Source organism: Lacerta agilis, chromosome 10, assembly GCF_009819535.1.
Source record: "Lacerta agilis isolate rLacAgi1 chromosome 10, rLacAgi1.pri, whole genome shotgun sequence".
Lineage (NCBI taxonomy): Eukaryota > Metazoa > Chordata > Lepidosauria > Squamata > Lacertidae > Lacerta > Lacerta agilis.
Window position 1 is genome coordinate 6,448,961 of NC_046321.1, and position 18,582 is coordinate 6,467,542.

An 18,582-nucleotide genomic window follows, 5' to 3' on the forward strand; every position below is an offset into this window, starting at 1 on the left:
ACCCATCTGGTCTTCCTGCCAGTTTGTTTGCACTGTGCCAACCTCCTCACTGCATCATCCATCCCTGGAGAAGACTGGATATGCTCTGTGTGTTTTGTGTGTGGGAGAAAGGTGGTGTGTATAAATGCTTCACTGCGTGTGAGAGAGAGACATAGGGAGAGAATTGTGGACTTTGTGACGAGCGAGTGTTTGTGCTGTTTGTGCGGCGAGTTGTAGATGTGTATGGGAGAGCATTCATTGGCAACACAAGTGAAGGGATGGATTGCTGAGAAAGTGGATTCTCAGGACACAAAATATTAGCTACCCTTGTGGCTAAGGAGTCCTGCAGCTCCTTTTGGACAAGAGCCCTTTCTGTGAAAGCCAAGGATGGCTCCTCCTCCATACCTCTGTGGCTTGGTGGGCATGTGCTTCTTCCTGTATTACATCACAAAGCAATAAGGAGCTCAGTTGCTCTTCATTCTAGTCCCAACTGGCCATTTGATCTGCTGAATCAAGCCAGTGGCCTCTCTAGCTCAGCATCCTGCTCTCACAGTGGCCAACCAGATGCCTGTGGGAAACCCGCCAGCAGGATTTGAGCAGAAGAAGAAGAAGAAGAAGAAGAAGAGTTTGGCTTTGATATCCCACTTTATCACTACCCAAAGGAGTCTCAAAGCGGCTAACATTCTCTTTTCCCTTCCTCCCCCACAACAAACACTCTGTGAGGTGAGAGACTTCAGAGAAGTGTGACTAGCCCAAGGTCACCCAGCAGCTGCATGTGGAGGAGCGGAGACACGAACCCGGTTCACCAGATTACAAGTCTACCGCTCTTAACTACACCACACTGGCTCTCCAAGAGCACCTCCCCCCCTCCTGTGGTTTCCGGTAACTGGTATTCAGAAGCATTGCTGCCTCCAACTGTGGAGTCAGATCACAGCCATCATGGCTGATAGCCATTGATAGACCTCTCCTCCATGAATTCATCTAATCCTCTTTTCAAGCTGTCTAGGTCGGTCGCCATCACGGCCTCCTGTGGGAGCGAGTTCCATAATTTCACTTCTTTTGTTGTAAAAATGGTTTGGCACGGCTGGCCGCCTCTGCTGCGGAGTGGAGCAGACTGCAAAGGCAGCTAAGGCATGCTGTGTGCCAGGGGGAAGAAGCAGAGGAGGTGGTGATGGCAGCCCCTCCTGAAAAATATTGGCAGGTACTATGCTGGGGGGTCCTGCAGAGAGAATTGAGGGGATCGGGACAAAGCCACATTGCTTGATTCATCAAAGGGAAGCTGGCACCACTTCTGGCCAGCCTTTGTTCGGCCTTTTTGTGTGTACAAATGCCTTGCCTCTTTGGCTTGGGTGCAGGACTGGGCAGCTGAATTTCTTTGTACCAGTCCCATTGGTCCGTCTAGTTCAGTGAAGTCTACAGTGACTGTCGCTGGCATCCGTCTGTCTCGGGAGATAATGACAGGGTGCAGTTTTAGAAGTGGAGAGTTGTAGCATCTGCTGTGGCTGTAGAGACCAATACAGGAGAGACATGTTTTGTTGCAGCTGGGGCAGATGAAGGCATCCGGTTGTGCTGCTGCAGATGCACCACGGCGTTTCTCCTCTCCGCGTTCCTCCCAGCGGTCATTCGTTCTCTGGTCATGCTGTGGATGCACGGCCTGTTTGTCTGTCTCCAGGCATTGCGGTTGTCTGGTGGGGTTGATGTTGCCAGCCTTCGTGTCACTTTTGCTGACATCTTTGTAACACTGTAACTCTGTGTAGACAGTCTATGCCATGGATAGGCAAACTAGGGCCCGGGGGCTGGATCTGGCCCAATCGCCTTCTCAATCCGGCCCGCAGACGGTCTGGGAATCAGTGTGTTTTTACAGGAGTAGAATGTGTTTTATTTCAAATGCAACTCTGGGTTATTTGTGGCCTGCCTGGTGTTTTTACATGAAGAATGTGTTTTTATTTAAAATGCATCTCTGGGTTATTTGTGGGGCCTGCCTGGTGTTTTACACGAGTAGAATGTGTGTTTATTTAAAATGCATCTCTGGGTTATTTGTGGGGCCTGCCTGGTGTTTTTACATGAGTAGTAGAATGTGTGTTTTTATTTAAAATGCATCTCTGGGTTATTTGTGGGGCCTGCCTGGTGTTTTTACATGAGTAGAATGTGTGTTTTATTTAAAATGCATCTCTGGGTTATTTGTGGGGGCCTGGTGTTTTTACATGAGTAGAATGTGTCCTTTTATTTAAAATGCATCTCTGGGTTATTTGTGGGGCCTGCCTGGTGTTTTTACATGAGTAGAATGTGTCCTTTTATTTAAAATGCATCTCTGCGGTTATTTGTGGGGCCTGCCTGGTGTTTTACATGAGTAGAATGTGGCTTTATTTAAAATGCATCTCTGGGTTATTTGTGGGGCATATGAATTTGTTCATTTCCCCCCTTCAAAATATAGTTGCCCCCCCCCCAAGGTCTGAGGGACAGGGACCGTCCCCCTGCTGAAAAAGTTTGCTGACCCCTGGTCTACACTGAGTGACATATATGGTGCTTTATGTTAGACTACAGTGTTTCTCAGCTCTTGTTGAACTACAACTCCCATCATCCCTGAGCACTCGTCTTGCTGTCTAGGGGTGATGGGAGTTGTAGTCACAAAACAGCTGGGGACCCAGGTTTGAGAAACACTGTGCTAGAGGTACAACTGGCCGCCAACCAATTGATTCTCTTCTTCTCTATGTTTTTGACAGGTCCCTGGTTATCGGCAAGAGCGGGTTGAGAAGGGCTTGAAGCTCTTTGCCCAACTCATCAACAACAAGGTCTTCCTCCTGTTTCATCCGCACCCTGGAGTCCCAGCGCAGCTTCCTATGCGAGACCGTGGCAATGTGGCCTCCCTCATCATGACGGTGCTGCAGAGTAAGCTGGAATATGCCACGGATGTCCTCAAGCAGCTCCTGGCCGACCTCATAGACAAAAACCTGGAGAGCAAAAACCATCCTAAGCTGCTGCTTCGGAGGTAAGCCCTGGGAGCAGGTGGTTGCCGTTGCTCGTTAAATTGTCCAAAAAAGTATTTTCAGGGGTGGTTCCCGCAGTTGCGGAATCCCCCTCTCTAGTGAGGTGTTCCTATCTCCGGCATTATTTCAGGAGGAATTTGAAAGCCCTGTTTTCCCAGTAATTTGGTGGGCTGAATGGAGGGTGTTTTTAATTGTGATTGCTTTTAGGATGGTTTCAGCTGTGACCGCTTTAGACATTTTTAATCGTAATTTGTTTTTAGACCGTTTTAGAATGTGCTTGCTTCATTTTCTTTTTTAAATCCTGTATCTGTTTGCTGCCCATGGGATCCTTGGGGGAGGCAGGGTGGGATATAAATTAAATAAATAATAATAACAGTAACAGAAAAATAAGCTGTAACTGAGGATCTAGAGCTCGGTTCGATTAAATCAAAATCCTGCCAAAAAAAAAAGTGACACAAAGATAATTGCAAGCATTAAAACTGAGCACAGGATGCCCAAACTTACACACATTTAACTTGTGCAGTTTTTTTAAAAAATAATATTTTATTAAGTTTCCATTTCATAATATATAAACATCCATGTTGCTCACATTAAATTTTTACTCGCATTGGGCAACTCCCTCCCCCCTCCCGCCTTGTGGTTACCATAATTCCTATCTATTTCATCACTTTCTACCTCTTCTCCTTACATTTCATCCATTTCAATGTTTACATTTTAAATAAACATGAAAGTGTCAGGGTTTTCCCAAGTGTTGCTCATGGGTAACAACAGAGCCTTCAGTTGCCAAGACTATTTATTGTGCATTCCTATTTACAGTGTAGAGCTAGTTCAAAACATGACCGCTCAGTCACTTGCAGAATCCGGAAGTGCCCCTCTCCAGTTTCCACCCAACACCAAAGTCTTGGCACCCTAAAACAACGTCTGCGGTGCCCCCTGACCCCTTCTTGTGCCCTAGGTCCGCAACCTGGTCCGCACCTGAAGCGCCATATCTGTGCATGTGTGCAGCGCGATTCGGCGCCTCTGCACATGTGCAAAGCGCGATTTAGTGCTTCTGCGCATGCACGAATCGCCAAACCCAGAAGTAACCCGTTCTGGTACTTCCGGGTTCGGCGCATTCGTAACCCGTGCCGAACGCAACCCACAGCAAACGCAACCAGAGATATGACTGTATCTTATGAGAGCAACCCCACTGCTGCCAGCGTTAGGGGGCCTTGTCTGTGATTAAAAAGTGTTGATCACGGCTAATGAGCAGCTACCAAACTTCACCAGATATAAAACTCAAGGCAAACCCATAGAGAAATTCAGACAGGGAGAATGTTATCCCTCTCAAATTCCAATTATGAAACTTTTTTCTTCTTCTTTTGTCAGAGGTTTCCATGTAAATTCAAAATCCGAATGTTTGGCGTAGGGGGCATGGCAAAACAGGCAAGGAGATTTCTCCTGGGGCTCTGCATGGTTTATTTTTTTTCTCCACATTCCTTATAGGACAGAATCTGTTGCTGAGAAGATGCTCACTAACTGGTTCACCTTCCTGCTCTACAAGTTTCTCAAGGTAAGAAGAACCAGTTTTGGTGACAACTTCACCCTTAAGCATTCACTGGACTGTTATTTCTTACAGTATGTGGATACCTGGCTGTTGTTGTTTTAAGCAGTGGGCTTAGTATGGATTGCGGCTGTTGTTTTTAACATTGTTTGGTTTCTGAGTTACCCAATGGGTTGGAAAAACAGGGGGAAGCAGCTGACAAGAAGGGGCCAATGAAAAAATACCGCGGAAAAATACCGCGGAAAGCCTCAACTTCAGGATCTGTCCTTCTAGTGAGCACTCAGGGCTGATTTCTTTAAGAATGGATAGGTTGATCTTTTGCAGTCCATGGGACTCTCAAGAGTTCTCCAGCACCATAATTCAAAAGCATCAATTCTTCGGCGATCAGCCTTCTTATGGTCCAGCTCTCATTCTGTACATCACTACTGGGAAAACCACAGCTTTAACTATACGGACCTTTAACTATACGGACCTCCTTCTCCTCTTCCTCCTTTAATCCCCACAACAACCCAGTGAGATAGGGCAGACAGAGATGCAGGGACTGGCAGTGTCACCCAGTGAGCTTCATTGCTGATTGAGAATTCGAACCCTGGTCTCCCAGGCCCTAGTCTGACTCTCTAATCCATAGCTGTCAACCTTTCCTTTTTTTGCAGTGGGAAACAGCGCTGGAACAAGGGAATTTCCCACAAAAAAAGGAAAAAGTTGACAGCTATGCTCTAACCACTATACCACACTTTACGAGGTGGTCCAAGGACTGCCTTCTTTCTTTTTAAAACATTTCCCACTGTGGACTTAACTAGATAATCCAAAGTTAACAAAGAAATCAGACAGCCCTCAGGCTACTTCATACGTTCTGCTTACGAGTGCATCCTCGAGGGATGGCACCTCCCCCTGGCCAGGATTGGGCAGGGTCTCTGTCAGTCTTCTGCAGCCTCTTCAGGAGGGGGGCCATCCCACCCTCCAGACTGGCCATGCCTAACACCAGGACAGGATGGTTCTGATTGGAGTGCAATAATCCACATATTTACATTCTGATCAACACGTGAATCTGGGACTCCAAAATGTTTTTTTGTTTTGTTTTTGTTCTCTTAATGAGGAGGAAACAAAAGTCCCTCTCACCTCCCTAGCTCAGACACAATTTGCAATGTTCTTTACACATGTTCAGACGCTCTCAGCTGTCCTCGCAATTGCAGTAAAAACAAAAATAAACTAACAGCAATCCTTAACAAATTAAATTACTAGGTTATATAAATCAAGGCTTAATGAATTATACTCAAGCAAATGTTTATGCTATCAAAGCCTCGGCAAAGGTGACTTCTTGAGATTTTGAAGCGTGGGGTGATTTACAGTTAAAATACTGTTCGTTCTTTATTATATTCAATTTATGAGCAGCGTATCAAAATATACTCACCGCACATATTTAAAGCACTAATAATGCCTATCACTTGTTTTCTCTCTCCATATAATTAGGTGCAACAATATAAACAGGCTGACATATTCATGAGTCATAATATTATGCCTTGTCATTTAAACACTGCAGATTCTTTCCCGGGTCTTTGCTTTGCCCCTGTATTAGGCTACAGTTTATTTATATATTAATTCAAAAAGATGTGAGTGAAGATGAGCAGAGGCCATCTTTGTCATTTTTCAGCTTCCCATTACAGTAACACACCGGAACGAAAGTAGCCACACAAAACAGTCAAGTACGCCCTGGACTCAGACCCATCAATTACAATTGCATACTCTAATGCCTGAGAAACAATCAATGGAAGTTTAGAGTTGATTGCTTATCTCTTTCTTATGGCAGACCATCCAAGTGCCCTATTTTCCAGGGACAGTCTTGGATTTACAGAAGCTGTCCCAGTTTCTGATTTAATCCTGGAATATCCTGCTTTTCCTTAAAAGCTAAAGGGACCCCTAACCATTAGGCCCAGTCGCGGACGACTCTGGGGTTGTGGTGCGCATCTTGCTTTACTGGCCGAGGGAGCCGGCGTTTGTCCGCAGACAGTTTCTGGGTCATGTGGCCAGCATGACTAAGCCGCTTCTGGCGAACAGAGCAGTGCACGGAACGCCATTTACCTTCCCGCTGGAGTGGTACCTATTTATCTACTTCAACTTTGATGTGCTTTCGAACTGCTAGGTTGGCAGGAGCTGGGATCGAACAACGGGAGCTCATCCCATCGCGGGGATTCGAACCTCCGACCTTCTGATCGGCAAGCCCTAGGCTCAGTGGTTTAGACCACAGTGCCACCCCATCCCTATTTCATTGGAGAAATGTTACAGGGTAGAGTTATGTGACCCTCGAGCCAAGGAGATCATAAAATCATAGAACCATAGAATTGTAGAGCGGAAGGACCATGAGGATCATCTAGACCAACCCCTGCAACGAAGGAATCTTTGCCCAATTTGAGGCTCGAACCCATGACCCTCAGATTAAGAGTCTCGGTAACATACAACCCTTAGAATTGATATATTAACATATAATCATTTTTCTTTACTTGTTGTTGTTGTTGTTCAGTGTCAGTCGTGTCCGACTCTTCGTGACCCCATGGACCAGAGCATGCCAGGCACGCCTATCCTTCCTGCCTCTCGCAGTTTGGGCCAAACTCCATGTAGTAGCTTCGAGAACACTGTCCAACCACCCTCATCCTCTGTCGTCCCCTTCTCCTTGTGCCCTCCATCTTTCCCAACATCAGGGTCTTTTCCTAGGGAGTCTTCTCTTCTCATGAGGTGGCCAAAGTACGGAGCCTCAACTTCAGGAGCTGTCCTTCTAGGTGAGCACTCAGGCTGATTTCTTGAGAATGGATAGGTTTGATCTTCTCTGCAGTCCAGTGGGACTACTCAAGAGTCTCCTCCAGCACATAATTCAAAGCATCAATCTACGGCGATCAGCCTTCTTTATTGGTCCAGCTCTCACTTCCGTACATTACTACTGGGAAAACCATAGCTTTACAATAGCGGACCTTTGTCGGCAAAGGTGATGTCTTGCTTTTTAGATGCTGTCCTAGGTTTGTCAATTGCTTTTCTCCAAGAAGCAGGCGTCTTTCTATATTTCGTGACTGCTGTCACCATCTGCAGTGATCATGGAACCCAAGAAAGGAAATCTCTCACTGCCTCCATTTCTTCCCCTTCTATTGCCAGGAGGTGATGGGACCAGTGGCCATGATCTTAGTTTTTTGATGTTGAGCTTCAGACCAATATTTTGCGCTTCTTTCTTTCTTCACCCTCATTAAAAGGTTCTTAATTCCTTCCTCACTTTCTTGCCACAAGGTAGTATCATCAGCATATCTGAGGTTGTTGATATTTTTTCCGGCAATCTTAATTCCGGTTTGGGATTCATCCAGTCCAGCCTTTCGCATGATGTAATTCTGCATATAAGTTAAATAAGCAGGGAGACAATATACAGCCTTGTAGTACTCCTTTCCCAATTTGAACCAATCAGTTGTTCCATATCCAGTTCTAACTGTAGCTTCTTGTCCCACATAGAGATTTCTCAGGAGACAAATGAGGTGATCCGGCACTCCCATTTCTTTAAGAACTTGCCATAGTTTGCTGTGGTCGACACAGTCAAATGCTTTTGCGTAGTCAATGAAGCAGAAGTAGATGTTTTCTGGAACTCTCTAGCTTTCTCCATAATCCAGCGCATGTTTGCAATTGGTCTCTGGTTCCTCTGCCCCTTCGAAATCCAGCTTGCACTTCTGGGAGTTCTCGGTCCACATACTGCTAAGCCTGCCTTGTAGAATTTAAGCATAACCTTGCTAGCGTGTGAAATGAGTGCAATTGTGCGGTAGTTGGAGCATTCTTTGGCACTGCCCTTCTTTGGGATTGGGATGTAGACTGATCTTCTCCAATCCTCTGGCCACTGCTGAGTTTTCCAAACTTGCTGGCATATTGAGTGCAGCACCTTAACAGCATCCTCTTTTAAAATTTTAAATAGTTCAGCTGGAATATCATCACTTCCACTGGCCTTGTTGTTAGCAGAGGCTTTCTAAGGCCCATTTGACTTCACTCTCCAGGATGTCTGGCTCAAGGTCAGCAACCACATTACTGGGGTGTATGAGATCCTCCATATCTTTCTGGTATAATTCCTTCTGTGTATTCTTGCCACCTCTTCTGATGGCTCTGGCTTCTGTTTAGGTCCTTTCCACTTTTGTCCTTAATTGTGGTAATCTTTGTACGAAATGTTCCTTTCATATCTCCAATTTTCTTGAAAAATCTCTGTTTTTCCCATTCTGTTATTTTCCTCTATTTCTTTGCATTGCTCGTTTAGAAAGGCCCTCTTGTCTCTCCTTGCTATTCTTTGGAAATCTGCATTCAATTTCCTGTTATCTTTCACGATCTCCTTCGCATTTTGCTTTTCTTCTCTCCCCCGCTATTTGTAAGGCCTCATTGGACAGCCACTTGCTTTCTTGCATTTCTTTTCATTGGGATGGTTTTCGTTTGCTGTCCTCCGTAATAATGTTACGAGCCTCCATCCCAGTTCTTCAGGCACTCTATCCACCAAATCTAAATCCTTAAACCTGTTCTTCACATTCAACTGTGTATTCATAAGGAATTTGATTTAGATGCTATCTTACTGGCCCAGTGGTTTTTCCTACTTTCTTCAGTTTAAGCTGGAATTTTGCTATAAGAAGCTGATGATCTGAGCCACAGTCAGCTCCAGGTCTTGTCTTTTTGCTGACTGTATAGAGCTTCTCCATCTTTGGCTGCAGAGAATATAATCAATCTGATTTCGATGTTGCCCATCTGGTGATGTCCATGTGTAGAGTCGTCTCTTGTGTTGTTGGAAAAGAGTGTTTGTGATGACCAGCTTGTTCTCTTGACAGAACTCTATTAGCCTTTGCCCTGCTTCATTTTGAACTCCAAGGCCAAACTTGCCAGTTGTTCCTTTTATCTCTTGACTCCCTACTTTAGCATTCCAATCTCCTATAATGAGAAGAACATCCTTCTTTGGTGTCATTTCTATAAGGTGTTCTAAGTCTTCATAGAATTGATCAATTTCAGTTTCTTCAGCACTGGTAGTTGGTGCATAAACTTGGATTACTGTGATGTTAAAAGGTCGCCTGGATTCGCATCGAGATCATTCTATCATTTTTGAAATTACATCCCAGTACAGCTTTCGCCACTCTTTTTGTTGACTATGAGGGCCACTCCATTTCTTTTACGGGATTCCTAGCCCACAGTAGTAGATATGGATAGTCATCCGAACTGGAATTCGCCCATTCCTGTCCATTTTAGTTCACTGATGCCTAGGATGTCAATGTTTATTCTTGCCATCTCACTTTTACCACATCCAGCTTACCAAGGTTCATTGGTTCTTACATTCAGGTTCCTATGCAATACTTTTCTTTACAGCAGTGGACTTTCTTCGCTTCCCAGGCATATCCGCAACCCAAGCGTCCTTTCGGCTTTGGCCCAGCCGCTTCATCAGCTCTGGATCTACTTGTACTTGTCCTCCCGCTCTTCCCCAGTAGCATGTTGGACGCCTTCCGACCCTGAGGGGCTCATCTTGCCAGCGTCATATCTTTCTTACTTAGACTTTGACTAATTGTTCCTATTCATTAATGTCTCCCAATTCCCCGCTCGTACTGCCTGCAAAACAATTCAAGATAAATCACAGTCGCCATGCCTAGTCTTTTCTCACCGTGGATTTTAACAGCTTATTCTTTTCAGTGTTCTGGAATGAAAACATTTGCTACAATACAATGCCTAAAAGCAACTAGTCTGGTACTAGCCGAAAGTAGGCAGGCACAGGCCTTCCAATTTAGCTATGGCCTGAAAAGGAAATGGAATCATCAAAAACGAGACTGTTTATGAATTATTATTTTCTCCATCACGCAAAGCATATGTCCTATCCTCTCAGCCAGGAGCCAAAGGTTTGGAACAGCACTAAGGTTAGCAGATCTGGAGACTCTGACTCCAATGCATGTTCTACTTGGAGGAAAGTACTTCCCTGTGCTGCTTGCTCCTGAGCACATCTCTGTTCCAGCAGTGTTGACAGCCAGTCCCCCGTAGAGTTTGGTACACATGGCTTAGTGTGGCTCCTTGTCTTCTGTGCATAGCTGTCAAGTTTCGGTTTGAAAATAAGGGATCAGCACGGTCTCACTTATCCTGGGGACAGTCACATGTCAGTGGTGGGCAGAGCCAGAAAGCAAAAGTGGGTGGAGCAGCAATTAAACTCCAAGCGGGCTCAGGCTTGGAGCGGAGCAAAGAGGAGGGCAGGCATGTGCTCCGCGCAATGGAGCCCCATCGTCTTCCTTGTCGATCCCATCAAAACAGGACAGGAAGCAGCAGCTGCTCAAAGGCAGCCAGGCTCCGCCCGCCAGCTAACCCTATTGGCCGGCTGAGGGGCTCGGCGGCAACGGATAGGGCCTGATGCAGGGGGAGGAATACACCCCCCTGTAAGGACAGGAAACGGCTCCCACTGTGCTTTGAGGGCTGAGGCTTTTCTCTCCAAGTAGGCAAGGTCTTCCCACCCAGTCCCTGGCCAGCAGGGGAGGAGCTGCCTTCCATTAAAAATGGAAATTTAAGGGAAATAAAAAATAAGGGAGAGCAGACGGGAAACTGCTTGAAATAAGGGAGAATCCCGGGGAAAAACAGGATACTTGACAGCACTGCTTCTGTGACCAAAAGTGGCAACATGCCACCAATGGAAAGCGGCAGTCACCCCTTTACACAACCAATTACCGCCCAGTCGTTCTGCCAGCCTCTGAAGCTGAATGGCTTAAGGAGACTTAAGTAGATGTTCCTCGTGCCGCCTATGATCCGCCACCTTTTGCAGCAGGAAAAAAGTTTTGAAGGGCCCTGGACAGGTTCGATTCGGTGGCCTCCGGCTATCAGATTCCCATTTCCAGCCCTGAAAGTGGGGACACGAGGAAAGGGCCGGTGAGTCATTGAAAGGTTTGCTTTCATAATAGGCTATTTTATTTTCCCCACTCGGCGCCTTGTCTTCCTGCCCTTTAGCCCGCAAAAACGCGGGCAGATAAGGGCAATAGGCATCCGCCTCGGAAGCAATATGCCAGCCGGGAGATAAGCTCATTAAGTGGCAGGCATGGTGTTAGAGCACAGGAAAGACCCCACTCGGGCTACAGAGGATGGGACCGGCTTCTCGGGGAATTTGCAAGAGGACAAAGAACTAAACCCGTTCTCGTGGATTTCGGAGGAGCTGCTCAGGGAGGAGAGGCAGAAAAACGCAGAGGAGTATTCATTGAAAGGCGAAAAAGAGGAGCTGAGCTAGAAGGAAAGCAGGTGGAAGTATGGGGCAGAGCAGGGACTGGTTGGCTGCAATTCTGAGCACACTTATGGAGTCAAGTGTGCTTAGGAGTCCTCTAGCCAATTCCTAGCAAATTCTTCCCGGCTTTACGCCTGTCCCACCCCTCCCTTCATTTGTGCCCCACATTCAAGTAATATTGTTAGCGCCTAGAGACAGGGACCTTCTTCACTTGCGCTTTGTGAACCGCTGTGCGTGGCGCTGTCCAAATAATATCGGGCAGGGAAATACGAGGAAGCAAGAAGCCGCATTGAGATGGCTAATGTCACGGTTGGGATACCATGCCAAATCAATACACATTTTGTTTTTGCCTAATAGATCTTGAGTTGGCAGTTCTAGAGCCCACCTGTACATCCATGGCTTGGAGCTGTGTTTTGACAACTTCCAGGACATGCAGGCAGACCCTCCAGGTGTCCCTATTTTCCAGGGACAGGCCTAGATTTACGGAAGCTGTCCCAGTTTCTGATTTGATCCTGGAATGTCCCACTTTTCCTAAGGATGTCCCTATTTTCATCGGAGAAATGTGGAGGGTTGGGACCCCCGAACCAAGGAGAGAGTAACTATACAGCCTTTAGAAGACATCTGAAGGCAGCCCTGTATCGGGAAGGTTTTTAATGTTTAGTTATGTTGTTATATATGTTGGAAGCTGCCCAGAGTAGCTGGGGGGGACAACCCAGTCAGATGGATGGGGGTATAAATAAAAAAGTTGTTGTTGTTGTGTTACTGTGGGATGTAAACAGAGAGCAGTCAAACCCAACACTGCTAGAGTGGACATGAAGGTAACTCAGTCCTCCAGGCTTAACTTCCTGTTTACCTGGACTGAGTTACAGGAACCAGAAGTAGGTGTGGTCCTTACCTGGGAACAAGATCCCAAAGAAGACTACCCATTTTGCCCTCGTCCTTTGAACAAGCAGGATGCTCTCTCTCGGCTTGCAGATGAGAGAACAGGGGTGAAGCCTGTTCCCCTATGGAAGCAGCTTCACCACATGTAAATAGATTTATCTAAACTTATCTGCCTCTTGAGCCTGTACTGTGACTCTTGGATGTCTGTAAGTAAACTCTTTTATATCTAATAATCAGTACTGTATTGTGTCTTTGCTTTTAAGAGGGAAGAAGGGGAATATACCAGGAATATATATTCTTATAGAGGCTTTAGCAAGCCTATGCAACCAATTTCTGCTGTGTTTTAAAAGGGAATGTAACTCTGCTAAGTTGGGATTGAGATATATAAATAATATATACTCATCCACACTCCTAAACATTCCCACAGTTACTGAATAAGACCTCCATGTTTTCATCGGAGAAATGTTGGAGTGTATGTGCAGGTGGGTCGTGCTCTGAAAAGATGGCGGCGGCAATGGAGCCATCTCCTAGGACTACTGCCTTGTCATTTCTTTGCCAACTTTTCCTTCCTTGCAGGGGTTTGCTCTCGGCTCTTCAGAGCCATGAAGTGGGTGGAGCAGAGCAGTGGTGCAGGATGCAGTCTCCTCATCACTCCAATTGATTGTCCCTTCCTTCCTTCCTTCCTTCCTTCCTTCCTTCCTTCCTTCCTTCCTCCTTTGCCTCACTGCAGGAATGTGCCGGAGAGCCTCTCTTCTCCCTCTTCTGTGCCATCAAGCAACAGATGGAGAAGGGCCCAATCGATTCCATCACTGGGGAAGCCCGCTACTCCCTTAGTGAGGACAAGCTGATCCGGCAGCAGATCGACTACAAGACCCTGGTGAGCGATGGGGCCATTGATGTACCTGAAGGAGGGAACTGGGAGGTGGGATGGGATGAGGAGAATCATAGAACTGTGGAATTTGAAGGGATCTCTTTTACCATCTGAAAGTTCTTCCTGGTGTTTAGTCCGTATCTCAACAGCAGAGGAGAACAGCACCAAACCGATGGCAAGGAAAAAGAGGTTGAAATTCCTTATATGCTAAAAGTAGGAAGGGCTGCTGACTACTCTGGGTTTAAGGAGGCGCAAGAGGGACTTGCAACAAAATGTTGCAGCGCAGAGTACTCCTGCTCAGGGTGCCGTTGACCAGTCTTTTTTTTTTTTTTAAAGAGAATTTATTATGTTTCAAAATTAACAAAAAGAAAAACAAAATACAACAATGCAAAATACAAAATACAAAATACAAACACTACAAATAAAAACTACACTTAACTAAACAACAAAAACTAAAAACACCAAAAATACAACAACAACCACAAAAAAATCCTAAACATCCTTATACTTATTTAATTCTTACTTAATGGACTTCCTCCCATCTTCTATGCTGCGTTCATTGCAAATTAACTTTAGTAACTTTATAACAACTTTAAATCATCATTCACAATTAATTTATACCTTACTTATCTATCATCTTATCTCCAACTTTAACAACTTATATCATTCCTATACACCTTAACAATTCTAGCAATTATATCCTACTTTTACTAAACATAATCTTTTCTGTTGCCATTGATTCCACTGATTTCCAATTCAAATCTCTCTCTTTTCACATTTTTTCATATAATCTCTGAATTTCTTCCAGCCGTTGACCAGTCTTGCCCTTTCCCAGTCTACTCCATTTCATTCCCTGCCCACAGACAACAGGCAATGATCACACACAGTTCCCCAGCCCCCGCCCAAAAGGATTTTTGTACTTCTGCAGACATCAAGGTTCCTCCTCTGGCATGTTGATGCCCCCCATGTTACTTCCTATGGAATCTCTTTTGCCCAAGAAATCTGTGCTCTTCTCCTTCCAGGCTGATGAATACAAAAGAGCCAGCTCTCCGGGTCAATGATTGAATTCTTCCCTCCTCAAAAGCTGTCCTGTCCTTGCTTGCATCTTTTTGATGCTAATCAGCTCTCCCTTTTATATCTCAAGGGCAGGCTAATCTACCCTGATAGGAATCTTAGCAGATTTGCAGAGATCCAGTCCTCCCTGGAGATTAAAGAAGGAAAGGGGAGTGAATGACAGGCTTCTGTCTCCCTGTCACCCTCCTCCTGTCTCCCCCCTTCCCCTTTCTCTAGCCGTGACTCTACAGTCTCTGATCTTTGAACAACAATAGCGAAAATAAGAGGGTTTTTTAAAAAAAATTGTTTGCCAGAAGATATAAGGAACATATGCTATAGAAAAGGACTTTCCATTCCTTGATGGTGTTTTTCTAGGGCCGAGGTGAAGTTTTCACCCAACACTGACTTCTCCAGCAATTTGAGTGGGTGTGAAAGTAGGGGAGGCACTTTCTGCATCTATTCCCAGGGAGTGTGAAACCTACAGTTTGGGTGGTGTGTGTGTGTGTGTGTGTGTGTGTGTGTGTTTGTGCGTGTGCAGGAATTAGCTTACCTGCTTTAGAACTTAAGAAGTTAGAACTACCTGTAACTACCCCGTAGTCATCTTCCCCTGCCCCCAAAGATACCCCTGAAAACAGACAGAAGAACATTGAAGGGTCTGTCAATTGCTTCAGCTGGATGTAACAGTGGAAAGGAGGAAGGAACTTGACCCCTGATGCTTCCTGTCCCTGTGTCTTTCCTAAAATTGTAGAAAACGCCCCCCACCCCAGTTCCATGGGTCCCAGAAGCTGCCACCTACTGAGTCGCACCATTGTTCCATCTCTCTCTCCGTATTGTCTGCACTAATTGGCAGCTGCTCTCCAGGATTTCAGGCAACGAGTCTCTCCCAGACCTACCTGGAGACCCTTTGTGAGCAAGGCAGGTGCTCCACGATTGATCTAGGGCCCTTTCCAAACAGTGGATTGGATTGGAACCCTTTTCCTGGCCATGCTAGTTTGTCTTTGACTTGTAGGAACATAGAAAGCTGCCTTATACTAAGTCAAAGACTCTTCTTCGTTGGAGATTTTTAAACAGAGATTGGGAGGCCTCCCGTCAGAGAGTTTTTAACTATGATTCCTGCATGGTAGGGGGTTGGACTAAATGACCCTTGGTGTCCTTTCGAACTCTACAATTCTATGAAACCATTGGTCCATCTAGCTCAGCATTGTCCACACAGACGAGCAGTGGCTCTCTAGGATTTCATGGAGGGAAGTCTTTCCCAGTCCTACCTGGAGATGAATAAACTGAATCTGGGACCTTCTGCAGTTGCTCTTGCACTGCCACAATTATTCCCCATAATGCATGGTGGATCTTTCTGCAGGAGTGCACTCCATAGTTTGGGCACCACTGCAAAAAAGACCCTGTCTCTTGTCCCCACTGTTGGAACACGCCTGGGGGCACCCACAGCCCCCGGACTGAGACAAACCTCTCCAGGCATCTTGCTTGTGGAGCGCAGCACAGGACGTTCATAAATCTTCAGTCCCGGCACACAGCAGCGGCACATATCCAAAGATATATGCACACTCAAACAGCAGAGTAAAGCAGGAACGCTGTGGCTCTGAGGTGTGGCATTCTAAGTAATTTCTTAAGCAATATATACAGGACAAAGCAATCATGGGGTCCTCTCACATCTTCTGCAAGAGAGAGAGAGAGAGAGAAAGGACAAAAGTACAATACAGCGGAAGAGATAGAACCGACTTCCGTTATCACACATTCCAAGCATGGAATGTAAACCCAGACATGTGATGTAACAATCACAAATCCAGCAACGGGAGAAAGAAATATTCTGACACCCGCCAGCTGAATAGGTGGTTGCAGCAGGACCAAGCAGGGTCACAGAGGTTGATCTTTAAAACTGAAGCAGGTCTATCAAGGAAGTTGTTGCTTTAAATGTAGCTTTCTGCTACATGCGTCAATCAGACAATGCTCTTTGTAGTTCTTCCAGCCATGATGCAGTCCCTTCCTCCCCTGAGGGTAGAAGACAATTCTATTTCACACGCACACACACACACACACACACACACGTATCTCATTTTCACATTTGTTGAGGCAAGTAATGCACAAAGAGCAAAGATCACAAAACCTGATTCGAAGCTGTCACGGCGAGCGTTTTATAATAAGCCCTTCGGGGGCAGGAGAAGTGGATGGGGGAAAGCTGTCCGATGTGTCACGAGTTTGTCACCGTCTCAGAACATGCTGGGTGGGCCTAACCCCCCCCCAGCCCCCTGCCTTCTGTCCCCTGCACACCCCTGCATCTCTGATCCTTACAGTCGAATCCGTTAATATCTGTTGACATCACATATCTACAAACATGCTCCCTCACTGCCCCTTGATGAAAAACGCTTGGAGCATCTCTTTGGTTAAAGCCCAGTGGGGAGTTTTTAATGTTGGCAACAGAGTCGCTAATGAGGCTTAAAAGGGGTGTCCCATATGCCCTTTCTTCAGGGATTGATTTCGGCTGAGCCCAGGCACTTCTTCCTGCTTCTGAACAGATGCAGACAGCCTGCTGTTGCCCTCCTCTGAAAGGGGAGGGCAGGGGGGAGGCATAAACCTTCAGCCACTTTCTGCTTCTGATAGATAGATAGATAGATAGATAGATAGATAGATAGATAGATAGATAGCAATACCTGGCTGCAGGATCAAGCCAAAGACTCATATAGTCCCATATCCTCTTCTCACAGTGGCCAGCCACTGGGAAACTTGCAAGCAGGAATTTCCTCTCCATTGGGAGAAAGTAACTGGCAGCTGGATGCAGAAACCTTGCTTGTATTGTCAGCTCTCTGCTTCCCTGTATCTGGGGGGATAAAAGAACCCCACATGCAAAGCAACTGTGTGGAAAATCAAGGGTATCCAGGAGGACACATGGAGATATCTGTCCTAAGTCCACAGGAGGGTTGATAAAACTGGCGACTATGGGGCACGCCGCTCATCTCTGCTTTCAGGCTGAGGCAGCCAGCATTTGTCTGCAGACACCTTACCTTCCCGCTGCAGTGGTACCTATTTATCTACTTGCACTGACATGCTTTCGAACTGCGATGGTGTGATTCTGGCAGCCAGTCTGTGGTGGAAGGCGAGGACAGGACACAGTTATGATCCCTGGAAACATGAATATTCAGTAAAAGGTCTTTCAGGACCCTGGACAGAGCCCAGGGAGCTGATGAGTTACCCTTGCAGGAACTCCCATCTCGGCTGAGGCCCTTCATGCTCCCTGAGCCTCGCTCCACCTCATAGATTCCTCTTCCCTTCTGAGGCATGTAGAGCTGTAAAAGGGCAGCCTGGCATTCTGCCATCTGCCCACGGGCTCATGGTGGGCAGGCCTCCTGCACTGGCACACTGATTCAGTTGAGTGCAAGGCCTTTGGAAGCAAATAGGGCTGGTCCCGGGTGAAAACTGAGCTTTCAGGCTCCAGATGACTGGCTCAATGGTGGGGGGTCAGCCACTACTACTGGCTCCCAACCATGGCACCTGAGTGCTTTCTGACTTTCGGGGTCATGTTGGCGGGTATTGTTTTTGTTTGTTACTATGCTTTGTTCTCGAGGCGACTGGCATGGGTTTGGCCAAACTGCGGGAGGCAGTGGAGGATAGGGGTGCCTGGCGTGCTCTGGTCCATGGGGTCACGAAGAGTCGGACACGACTGAACAACAACAAATGCTTTGTATTTGTGCTTTTATATTGTAAACCTGTAATCCTCGAATGAAAGAAAGCCTAGAAATTTAATAATTTAATTAATTAATAATAATAGCAGCAGCAGCAATGCACAGCCCTGACATCTCTTACCTGAGATCCTTTTAACTAGAGATGCCAAGGATGAATCTGTCGCTTTTCTGCCATTAAACTGTGGCCTTTCTCCACAGTGCTGGGAGACAAAGTGGAAATAAAGAGGGACATTTCCCACGTCCCTTCTCTTTTTTTCTTCTTCTTCTTATCCAGTGGTAGCTTTATCTTCTTGGGTACTGCCTCGTTGTTGGGCAGTTGCCTGAAGCGATAAGGAATCAATTAG

General features: G+C 46.2%; 1 protein-coding gene across 1 annotated transcript in view; it reads left to right on the forward strand.

Annotated features, from left to right (window-relative positions):
• The window catches only part of PLXNA4 (plexin A4), a 535,577-nt gene that overhangs the window by 472,766 nt on the left and 44,229 nt on the right, over positions 1-18,582 (forward strand). Inside the window, 5 exon segments of the mRNA XM_033162012.1 lie at positions 2,703-2,782; positions 2,784-2,815; positions 2,818-2,968; positions 4,452-4,518; positions 13,353-13,499. Coding sequence (XP_033017903.1) covers positions 2,703-2,782; positions 2,784-2,815; positions 2,818-2,968; positions 4,452-4,518; positions 13,353-13,499 — 477 coding nt within the window.